The 12292-nt window shown below is 38.7% G+C and overlaps 1 protein-coding gene across 4 annotated transcripts in view; it reads left to right on the top strand.

The window, feature by feature from the left end:
• Positions 1-12292, top strand: part of Stard3nl (STARD3 N-terminal like) — a 60458-nt gene that overhangs the window by 34620 nt on the left and 13546 nt on the right. For 2 of the 4 annotated variants that reach the window (XM_020186861.2, XM_020186860.2), the window contains 5 exons: positions 3538-3820; positions 8736-8813; positions 9389-9466; positions 11510-11563; positions 11677-11794. In XM_020186861.2, the coding sequence (XP_020042450.1) occupies positions 3596-3820; positions 8736-8813; positions 9389-9466; positions 11510-11563; positions 11677-11794 (553 nt within the window). In that variant the 5' untranslated portion in view covers positions 3538-3595. Of the gene's footprint in view, positions 1-1584; positions 1769-3537; positions 3821-8735; positions 8814-9388; positions 9467-11509; positions 11564-11676; positions 11795-12292 lie in introns of all 4 variants that reach the window. The other 2 variants (XM_074065275.1, XM_074065274.1) reach the window with 2 other exon arrangements.

Raw genomic sequence — 12292 nt, 5'->3', positions numbered from 1 at the left:
ACATTACTCTCCATGAGCTATACTTCACCGTAGTTGAAATAAATCGTGAATTGGGGTTTTAGCTTTCTGTGTATATTGCTAATCAATATATAACATCATCTTTAGAAAGGCTTAGCTTTCTTTACACCAACCCCAGGAAGGGTCTTACTACCAAGGATTGCATAGTTAATACTTCTGAAATGACATCTGGGCATTTCCTCAGAAATGAACAGTTGTGGTCTTCTCAGTTCAACAGAGGTTGAGGGGCCTGCTCTATGCCAGTCCCTGGGCTAGATGCTGTATAGAATTTCTTCAGTTGATAACTTGCTTTTTTCTGCTGTCTGCCATGTACTATGCTAATGCCTTGTTAGATGCAAGGCCTTCAAGTCATATGCCAACTAGTAGGAGAAGCAGCTAAGTACATGTATAATTAAGGCTCAGCTTGGTAAGCAATGCTTTAAGTGGCATGTTCACATTCACGGGGGATCGTGGAAGAGATTCCTGTCTGGGGACTGCAATGTAGGGAGCATCCATGAAGGAGCTGAGGTTAGAACTGCATTTTGTTGAAGGACATGGTGAGGATGCAATCTGATAATCATGGAGTAGAAGCAGGCTTTAGCAGTGATCCTTCCCTTTGCACATAAGAAGTCTCTCTCTCTTCAAAATCACCTCACTCCAGTATCTAGGATTTTAACAAGATGTACTTCTTTGACACAGAGGCACACCAAAAATTCATTATGTTACTATATTTGAAACAGTCCTGATTTACAGAAATTCCATTACACATGTTATGTACTTTTCACATTTCCTTGGTGTTACCTCAAGAACCTTCAGATGCTGCCTTTGCTGGACAGGAAGCTGTATTCCAACCTGTAGGGTTCCACAATAGGCTATCCGATCCCATACCAAGAGTTTTGGCATCTTCTCTCATGACCTGAATGAAATGGTGAACCGGGAATGTGTGATCTGGCTTTGGGAGCGTTCACCTTAGTCAGGCAGGCAAAGCAACCAGAAATGCAATAAGAGAGAACTTATTGTCAGGAGAAGTTTGTGTAATTGAGAGGAAGGAGCTGGGTACATTTATCACTCTCTGTCCTTACCCCAGACTGTTCTGAGACATGGTTTCTCCATTTAGTGTCTCTGGAGATGTAACACCTGTCTGGTAGACATACCTGCCATTGACTTGTGTCTCTTCAAGGCCCATCAAGAAGCCAGTGTACTGCTTTTTCTTCCCTGCTTCACTAATTTTTGTATTTATTTACCCACCTTTTCTTTTTCTTTCTCTTTTTTTTTTAAGGAGCTTGGGCTAAAGCATTCTGTGGGAAAACAGTTTAGAAGACATGTATCTATCAGTTAAATACATTGACATTTAGGAGGTGTTTTAACTCAAATCTATCACAATGAAGTGAGTCACAGAAAAAAGTAAGACTGTTATGTTAATATTATAAAGGATAATAATGCAGAAATTGAGTTACCTGTACAATACAGATTAACTGTTACTTCCTTAGTTATTTTTGACTAGTATTTCCTAAAGCTTCTATTTACAGTCTACTTTATGGACGTGAAGATTCTTAAATAATTTTTCTATTCCCACTTGCCCACAAGGGTCCACTAATCCCTCAAAGAAACCATCACAAAGGAGCCTTTGGTTCCCCTTCCCCTGGATAGTGGTGGAGCACTGTCAAATTCGTTTACCTGCTACTGTGAACTCTAAGAGGCCATGATATAGGGCTGTTCATTTCACCAGCAGTGTGGGAGGGAGACAGAACACAAAAGTGGCCAAATGTTGGTAAGTTTGATTAGTATGTTACTAGCTTGAGTCCCTCAGACTAAGTATCCTTCTTTTATTTTCTCTCTTCTGAGAGGAAATTTTACTAAAAACAATTTACTCTAGAAATCTGAACCATGTTTTTTCTTTACCTATAATATCTACATTGTCATTTGTTACATATAGACCAATTTGCTGGGTTAAGTATAGGTAAATAAAAACTGAAAAGAAAGGAAAGCTCTTTTTTTCTTTTATAATTTTCCTCTTTGCCAGAGAAAGATCAGTTTAGTGAGAGTCAAGCTATAAAAGTAATTTGTGCTTTGGATAACATTGTTATTAAAGCTGTTTTGAGTGTATCTGTAGCAGTTACTGCATATATATCTGAAAAGCAATGTAATGACTCTCATTTCCCAAGTCAGGTATATACCATTGTATAATGTTATTTTTTATTTGGAAATATTAAATCTCATATTTCTAGGGTTGATGTTTTCCTTTACTGTCCCTTTTTATTCATGAGGAGTGGGTTTGTGGAAGGAGAAAGGAGGACAGCTAAGAAAATGACCTACTTTAAAAATTATTTTTAAAACAGCCTTGAATTTGAAGTTTGAGTTTTTTGATGTTTTTGTACAGCTCAGTTTAAGAATTTGAAAAATTTAAACATAGTTGTTAATAGATTAGCAGGTTAAAACAATTTGGTAGGTTGCTTTTTCTTAATGTGCAATGTATTGTTGAGAAATATGTCTGTGTTCATCCAGATTTGGTTCTAGAGAACATGACTGTTACTTTGTGATAATGTAGTGATGTGTGGCACATTATACTTTATACTTATGTACCTATACACATACATGAAAGGCATATGTGTTTTTTTAATAGTCTGTATTTCCAAATTCTGCTCACCTTACTTTCTCTAAGTAAGAAAGGCAAAATGGACATAAGTATCATACAAAGTTGTGCCCACATTCATGGCCAAAGAAAAACACAGAGGCTTTCAATAGAGCCAGAAGAGGTACTGCAGGGAGGGAAACTGGAATATTTGATAAATAATCAAACTAGCCACTACTCTTTCTGTTCATGAACTTTATCTCATACTTGGGAAATCACATCACTTAGATTACTGCTCTTTAATCTTATTATGGAAGCACTTTCTGGCCTTGGGGAACCTGCACCTGGATTTGGGGCTGTGAGTTCTATAATTAACCATTCCGGTAGCTGTGTAGTACTGGACGTTATGGAATATGAGCACTTTTCCCAGAAGCGCAGAAACATGCTTGTTCATGAGGAGATAATGGGAGAAACACTAAGTTCAGTTTATTAAGTACAATCGGTAGAAAATAGTTACTCATGAGACGAGTTTTTATAGCTAGTCTGCTTATGTGCTCTGGGAATGTGTTTAGGAAATGGTTTCCTACCATATGACTAATGGCACAGGACTGAGAAAGTTTTCTCTCTGGCACAGCAAGAGAATTGGCTTGGCTTTTTCACCAAGAAGCTTTTTCCAGGGCTATTAGAAATGCTTTTAGTTGTGGTCAACAACCAGTCTTCACCCTTTTCCTCACATAAATTTTCATTCTTCTTTATTGATACTGTTTTCCAAAGCAGCTATTGTAGTATTGAGAACACTAAATGTTTCTTCAGATTTCACTTTCTCTTTGTCTTCATCAAGACACAAGTGTCTTTGGTCGAAACACAATTGCTCAATTAGACATAATCTCACAGAGGTGAGAGGTACTATGGATATATTATTAGGTGAGCTCAGATTTAACATGGTGTTTCTCTTATATTCTCTAAAGGTCACTTCTCTCTAGGGATGGTGAAGTTGAAAAAAACCTTGTTTAACCCTCCTCTGGGATGAACCACCTGCCAGAAGACATGGAGAATACTCTCACGGGGAGCCAGAGCTCCCATGCATCTCTGCGTGATGTCCATTCCATCAACCCAACACAACTCATGGCCAGGATCGAGTCCTATGAGGGAAGGGAAAAGAAAGGCATCTCTGATGTCAGGAGGACTTTCTGTTTGTTTGTCACCTTTGACCTCTTATTTGTAACATTACTGTGGATAATAGAGTTAAATGTAAGTTGACCTTTTTTTTTTTGACTTTATAAGAAATGTTTCCAGAGGCAAAAAATAATTTTTTAGATTTTTCTCATCATTTCATGAATTCCATGTTTATTGAAATAAGTCAGCGTTACCCTTTCTCCAGCTGATTCAGAATGTTCTTGTTCTTTATTGTTATTATTTGAAACAAATCTGATAAATTTAAAATTTATGTCTCTGTGCTTTTGAATTTGAATTCCTGGTGTTTTACTCAGTAATAATGATGCACGGATGACATGTGCTCAGGGTTCTTGAGCCAGCTCTGAGGATGAAAGCACAGGCGGACTCCAGCAACAGAGGTCGGAAGGATTTTATTTGTAGAGAAGAGAAGAGAAAGACTGCATATTGGAGAATGCAGGGGGACCCTGAAACCAGTGATCCCATGGGCCAGGGTAGGGAGTGGGGTTTTATAGCCTATTTTTGCATTGCCTGATGGCAGGAGATGCCTCTCAGATGCAAACGGGTGTTTCCTAGGGAGAAGTGTTTCCTTGACCACTTGTCACCTTTTGGGACCTCCTGCAGTCCGTCCTTCAGTCCTTCAATAAGTTTGACAAACTATAGGCTGTAAGACAAATTCAGCTGACCTGTCTTAATACAATTTTATTGAAACACAACCATGTCCATCTGTTTATGTATTGTCTGTGGCTGGCTTTTGTGTTGATTAGTTGGGTTGACTGGTTGAAATAGACCTTCTGTTCTAAAAAAGTAAAAAATTATTCCAGGGGCCCTTTATAAAATTTGCCAATCTATGCCCTAAAAAAATATAAAATGCTTCTAGAATATGTAGCTATCACATTGCTTTTCTAATTTCTTTGTTTGAGATTTTGCATATTTTTTTTGCAAAGAAAGTATGAATTCATATTTTATTGAACAAGTTTTCCTAGAGGCTTTTGGAAGATGATGCAGTTACAATGCCAAATGATTGTCTAATTGGTACTATCAGGTTGAAATATAATGAAAAAATTAAAATACGGAATTTTAAATTCTCTAGTTCTACATTAATAAAAATAAAATTCAGGTAAAATTCATTATAATAATATATTTTATTTACTCCAGTAACTTTGTTTCCTCTCTAAGTGTTGGGTCTGGCTCTTTGCATTCCTCACCAGCTGATAGCTCTTCCAGAAGGCGCCCCTCCCAGTAAACATGCCTCCTCCTTCATTGTCAGTAGCTCTTTTCATTCAGCCTTCCTTCCTCTTGCTCTAAGACTGGAACAGGCTCCTTTGCCTGTGAGGACCTCTATTCTATTAGTTTCCTCTACATGAAATGATTAACATCCTTTGTCCTTTTGTGGGTTCTGATGTCAGTTTAAATGTTAACAATATTCAGTTACACTTGTCTTCTGTTCTCTGTGTACCATTTCTTGTGTGAAACTCTTTCACCTTGCTAGAATGCACATTCATGAAGACAAAGATGTTGTTTTGTTTACTGCCGTATTTCCTGTAATTAGAACAATGCCTGGCACTCACTAGTTCCCAGCAGATATTTGGCCAGTGGACAGAGGTCATGGTGGCAGTGGTGAGTTGCTGGATTAAACTAGGGGCAGGTTGGCAGTAAGAATTCTTAACTGAGAAGCTGTTAAAAGAATTCCATGAGAGGTGGTGGGACTAGGAGGAAAGAGCTCACTTGAGAGGAAACAAAGGAAAAAGTAACAGGAGACTTACAGAAATGCTGATTTTATCTACTCTTAGCAACCTGAGGTATTTATTGATGGGATCTAGAAGAACAGAAGTGTTTCTTTGAAACACTTAAAATCAGATGTGCTTGAGATTTTGGCTTTTTTTTGTTTGTTTGAATTTTGAAATATTTGTATATATCTATATCTATCTATCTATCTATCTATCTATCTATAGATAGATAGATAGATAGATAGATAGATATGAGATCTTGGAGATGGGACCCAATTCTAAACACAAACACAAATTCTTTCATTCATATACACATTATACATATAGCCTGAAGGTGATTTTACACTATCTTTTTAGTGGGCCTGCAATTGAACTTTGACCCTTCACACAAGGACAGATGTGGAATTTTCCACTTATGGTGACATGTTGGTGCTTAAAAAGTCTGATTTTGGACCATTTCAGATTTGAGGTTTGTGAGTGAGGGATGCTCAGTTTGAGCCAGAAAGAACTTGATTGGGGAGGAATTTTTTTGAAATTATAGTCTCTATTTGAGACATCTTGAGCTAAACAAGGATTGTGAGATAGGGATTTCCAGTATTAGTTAGGGTTATAGATAAAATTCTAAATAGCACCACTTAAAAGCAGCACAAAGTCAGGGTCTTTAAAAGTACACAGATACCAGAGAAAAGCTTATTCTACTTGCATATCTGTGCTGGTAGTTTTGACTCCTGCTTGTTCAGGAATGGAAAGGAGGCATCTGTGGTAGAAGACCCTTATACCTTGGGTCACTTGAAATAATCATTCTTTTAGTATTGTGGGTACTGATAAGTTTCTGTAGTTTATTTTTTTTTCTTTTATTCATATGTGCATACAAGGCTTGGGTCATTTCACCCCCCTGCCCCCACCCCCTCCCTTACCACCCACTTCACCCCCTCCCTTACCACCCACTCCACCCCCTCCCTCTCCCCCCCACCCCCTCAATACCCAGCAGAAACTATTTTGCCCTTATTTCTAATTTTGTTGTAGAGAGAGTATAAGCAATAATAGGAAGGAACAGAGAGTATAAGCAATAATAGGAAGGAACAAGGGTTTTTGCTGGTTGAGATAAGGACAGCTATACAGGGCATTGACTCACATTGATTTCCTGTGCATGTGTATGTTACCTTCTAGGTTAATTCTTTTTGATCTAACCTTTTCTCTAGTTCCTGGTCCCCTTCTCCTATTGGCCTCAGTTGCTTTTAAGGTATCTGCTTTAGTTTCTCTGCATTAAGGGCAACAAATGCTAGCTAATTTTTTAGGTGTTTTACCTATCCTCACCCCTCCCTTGTGTGCTCTCGCTTTTATCATGTGCTCATAGTCCAATCCCATTGTTGTGTTTGCCCTTGATCTAATGTCCACATATGAGGGAGAACATACGATTTTTGGTCTTTTGGGCCAGGCTAACCTCACTCAGAATGATGTTCTCCAATTCCATCCATTTACCAGCGAATGATAACATTTCATTCTTCTTCATGGCTGCATAAAATTCCATTGTGTATAGATACCACATTTTCTTAATCCATTCATCAGTGGTGGGGCATCTTGGCTGCTTCCATAACTTGGCTATATATAGTGCTGCTGTAGTTTAGAGAGAGACACAGCAATGAGAACTAGGTAGTTGGTGTTTAACAATGATTTCTCCTTGCTGCCAGGTTTTCAGTTCTATTTATTTGTATAGATCTATAGCCAAGTAAGTCTACAGTCAATTTGTGTTAATTACCCAGAACCCTAAACCTCCTTCATGGATTTTAAAGCCCAGAGCAGTGTTTATGAATTGCTTTCAGTGGCATAACAAATGCAAATCCACATGCAGGATGCTGGTGGCTCATGCCTATAATCCTAGCTACTGGCGACACAGAGATCAGGAGGATCATGGTTCAAAGCCAGCTGGGGCTAATAGTTCACAAAACCCTTCACACACAAAAAAAAGGGGGCTGGTGGAGTGGCTCAAGGTGAAGTGCCTGAGTTCAAGCCCCAGTACCACAAAAAAAAAAAAAAATCCATGAAGGAGTATCTAAGCTGAGACTACTCTCTCCTTGAGATAACATTCATTTTCATTTGACCAATTAGGGAATCTTGCAATATTCTTTATTATGTTTTACTGTCTTATTCAGTTGTTGGGACTTTGTTTTGCCCCTTTTCAGAGCATCTGTTTATGTCTCCAAGACTGTGTTTAAATCAGAAACTCATTGACTTCTGCATATCATGTTCCCTCTGACTGGGGATATCCATGGGCCCTATAGTTACAGAACACCTGCCTACTGCAGTGTCAGCAGTATGACACAAGTACCTTACTTAACTTTTGGAAAAAGTGATGCTATATCCTTAATTTGTAGAATTTTGAACTTGATCATTTAGAAATTCTACCATCTTGGTGATAGAATTAGAAGACCAAAACTTTTTCCTATTGGGTTTGATTTTTATGAAAAATTTATCACATGATTGTATGTCTTGTCTATTCCTTTTTTTTTTTTCAGCACTGGGGTTTTGAACTCAGGGCCTCATGCTTGCTAGGCAGGTGCTCTTACGACTTGAGTCACCCAGCCTTTTTTTGTGATGGGCTTTTCAAAACAGCGCTCACAAACTGTTTGCCTGGAGCTGGCTTTGATCCTCATCCTCCTGATCCCCACCTCCCTAGTAGCTAAGATCACAGGCATAAGTCACTGGCACCCAGCTGTTCCTGGTTCTTTAAACCAAGTTATATATTCAAATTGATAAGAGTGGAGAATTTTTAAATGGTAGGAGGAAATATCTTTATTTGCTCAACAACAACAAAGAAAGCAAAAACAAGAAGCCAGAGAATTCTTAGCTTCTCTGATATGTCATGGTAACTGCCCTCATGGATGTTTGCTGTGAGATCAATGATCCTGAGCCTTCAATACCTAAAATTGTAGAGACAGATAAAAAAATGAGGGAGACCCAGGATAAACTTGGATGGACATCTTTACACATTTGTATTTTGACAACTTTATCTTTGAAAGGAAAAATGATCTTTATGTGACATTTTAGCTGGCTAAATTTGAGCTATATTGGTTTTTATTATACATTTATATCTGTTGAATGAATGTACTCAATGGAGGAAGTGTGAGTTGCTGTTCAGCCCTTCTCTATAAGATCCTTCTGATCTGTATTTGAACATTTCTGGGTTCTGAGGAGATAGCAGGAAAGTGTATAGGAAATCTCGTTTTATTTTCAAATATAAATCACTCCTGTTTCCTTCCTAGGTAAATGGAGGCATTGAGAACACATTAGAGAAGGAAGTGATGCAGTATGACTACTACTCTTCATATTTTGATATTTTTGTAAGTATTTTTTATTTTGGATCTCTTTTCAAATAGGAAACTAAACTCAAAAGACAAATTCTCTCCAGATAGGCATCAAATTTAATGCTGTTTGTTAAATGCTGACCATATTTCTTTTCCCTGAATTATCCACCTGTTCCATGCTCTCACTCTTTCACTAATGGCGGCTTGTCTGATCATCACAAGGAATGAAACGATGAATGCAGATAAGAAGGGCATCAGAAGGAAATATTCCATGTTTCTTCTATCATCTAGTTGAAATAGAACCCACTGACACATCCTAGTCACTGAAAGGAAAACTCATCTGTTTATATGATAGCATGGTGAGAGTGTCCATCCTTTCCCTTGCTGACTTTTTATAATAATGGGAAATTAATTTGAAACCTTACTTGGTGCTTTTACATTGGGATCTAGGTCTGGAAGTTCCACATATGGTAGTTTAGGAATCTGAACCCCTCTGGGGCAGTCTGCAGCTGAATCAGAAAGAAGACAGTCTGTTAAGTTCAGAAAGCTATGCTGTTGTTTTATTAACATGCATTTTAAATAACTTGTCTTTTCTTTCCAATTTTTTTTAGCTTTTGGCAGTTTTTCGATTTAAAGTGTTGATACTTGCATATGCTGTATGTAAACTGCGCCATTGGTGGGCCATAGCGGTGAGTATGCAGAGATGAGTCTTCTGCTCCAGGGCTGTTGGCCAGGGTGCTCACAACAGGCTGAGCTGGGCGGAGATGGAATTTCATGGGCTTTCTCCTTCCTCCCTTGCTTTGGTAGGTTTAACACTCCAGGGGTCTTTCCAATGTGGAGGGGTGGCTAGCTTAGTTTCTAAGATACTGCACCTTTGAAGAATCTTTGTGACACTTTAGCTGGCTAAATATGAGCTATATTGGTTTTTATTATACATTTATATCTGTTGAATGAATGTACTCAATGGAGGAAGTGTGAGTTGCTATTCAGCCCTTCTCTATAGGATCCTTCTGATCTGTATTTGAACATTTCTGGGTTCTGAGGAGATAGGTAGGAAAGTGTATAGGAAATCTCATTTTATTTTCAAATATAAATCACTCCTGTTATTATTGGCCAAGCATCTACCCACTGTCCACCTCATTTTGTAGAAAAGAGATGAGAGCAGTATGTCTGTCACAGAGATACGTAGAAATCCCTTGTTTGATTAAAACTGCTTAGTGATTTTTTTCATGATTTAAGTCTCTGCTTATTTTGATAATCACCTTCCCTCTGCTTTAGCCCTCCTTGTTCCCCAGTTGTAGGCAGAAAAGTTCCTGTGTTCCCTCCTGTTGTTGCTTTAGGTTCTTGAAGACAATAACATTTTCCTCATCTCTTTCCTTGCTTCTAGCACAGAGCTTGGACACATTCTACTCATCCTCAATAAATATTAAGAGATAGAAAGAATTATAGGCAATTTTGCCTGAATTATTTTTGCCATTTCCACAGATACCCTTAGCACTTACCAATTTTAATGACTTAATGAGGCAGATGTAGGAGAGAGGGAGATGGTGAGCTCATCAGTTTAAGGAGAACTGCTCAGGAGCAAGGTATAGTCTCTGGCTTGCCATGGAGGGCTCTGGCCTGTCCAGGTGGAAATGAAAATGGGGGGCATGTTATCTCCTAAGACTTGAGTTCACCAGGTACTATAGCTTCCTAGGCCATCTTCAGCATCACAGGGTAGAAGTCAGACCCTCTGTTCTGTGGAATCTTTCATTTTAGGGATGAAGCTGACCATCTAAGCAGGCTTGACTTCCTTTCCTGAATACTTTTTTGCCAGTACATTTTAGTTGTAATGATTAAAACTTGTTGTTTTTCTATAACAGTCTGCATTTGGAACATTATATACCACAATCTCCACGATGTACACTAGCATTTGCCAAACTATATGTTGTGTCCGTTAGGGAAAAGAGGTTGACATGTGAGAGTTTTATGAAAGTACCTTCAATTTCTGCTCTCTATTTGCTTTAAGGATAGGTTTGAATGGTGCTGCATTAAATTGTTAAATTGTTGTAAGAATAAATTCGATTTAGTAAATCCATTTATTGTTTCTGATTCTTGTTTAAAACATTTACAGCTTGTACCTAAGAGCACTTAGTGTCAGCCTGTAAAGTATATTATTGTCAGGATATGAAGGTTTTCTTCCAGTAGCTCACTTTGGCTTGGGTGTGTGTTTATTTCTGAAGCTTTGTTAGTGCAAACTAAGCAAGACCCCGTTGTTCCCTGACCTTCATTCTGTCAGTCATGGCTACTGTTAGCATTCGTTTTGGTCAGGTTTTTACCATACCTAAAATACTAATTGGAAGTGGGAGTGACAAGGTGCAAGTATGGTGGGATTCTCTGTGTTTCACATAACTCTAGGGAGACCTTGCTATGCATTTCAGTGGACTTTTCTTCTGTGTGGTTGGATGTTTGTACCTTCTGGTAAGTAAAATATATTTTCCAATATGTTAGCCCTGCATTCCTGGGAGAAGGAATACTGTAAGTGGCCAGTCAGGGATTGTGTGCTATGAGAAGCCTATTTTGCTCCAGTCTGGGTATAGGAGATAGAGATAGAGTAATGTAGGAAGGAGCCAGGCTAGGTAAGGGTGTCTCAGGTACCACCTGCTCCTGGATTTGATGAGTCTCATGTGAAGGAGGGGCCTTCTCTGTGTGAAGTGTCCCATTTGAGTGATGCTGTGTTATGTGTCTTGCAGTTGACAACAGCAGTGACCAGTGCCTTTTTATTAGCAAAAGTGATCCTCTCAAAGGTACGGCCACCTCCTTTCCTATACCATTGTTTTCTGCAATGATAAAGCCCCCTTTTCCAGTGTGAGCACATGGTCAATACTTTTTCCTTTTATTTCCATGTCTCTTCTTCCAGCTTTTCTCTCAAGGGGCATTTGGCTATGTGCTACCCATCATTTCATTCATTCTCGCCTGGATTGAAACGTGGTTCCTGGATTTCAAAGTGTTACCTCAAGAAGCAGAAGAGGAAAACAGTGAGTCCTAGTTAGAGTCCTCCTCCTGATCCTGACTGCCCCAAGCTGCAAGAGAGTGATGTGGCATCTTGATATGAACCAAGCTGCAGGGGGTGGAGTGATGTATCCTGTTCTTCAGTGGCTATATCAGAATCGAGGGAAGGGTTGGAGGGGTGAGAGGATAGAAACAGGAGTCAACCTACTGACTTCTGGGTCAGGCTTTTCCTGGAAGAAAGTATGAACACTGGTCAAAAAAGACGAAAATGGCCACTGCCTAACTCTCCTCAGATAGGTTCATTTTTTCTTACTATTTATAATCATCATAGATAATATGTTTTTGTGCAAATAAATGGAACTGTGCTGTTTAAGGACAGAGAGAACTGAACCAATCTTAAATGAGCAGAGGCAGTAAATTTACATATAAGTAAGTGGCTTTGCAAAGTGTCATATTGCTGTGCATACAGCAGGTGATGACGATGACCTAGGATGGGCTGTAAATGGAGCAGTTAGGTATCCAAA

This window comes from Castor canadensis, chromosome 2 (assembly GCF_047511655.1).
Source record: "Castor canadensis chromosome 2, mCasCan1.hap1v2, whole genome shotgun sequence".
Lineage (NCBI taxonomy): Eukaryota > Metazoa > Chordata > Mammalia > Rodentia > Castoridae > Castor > Castor canadensis.
Note: the sequence above shows the minus strand (reverse complement) of the source record. Positions and strands in the feature narration are given on the sequence as shown.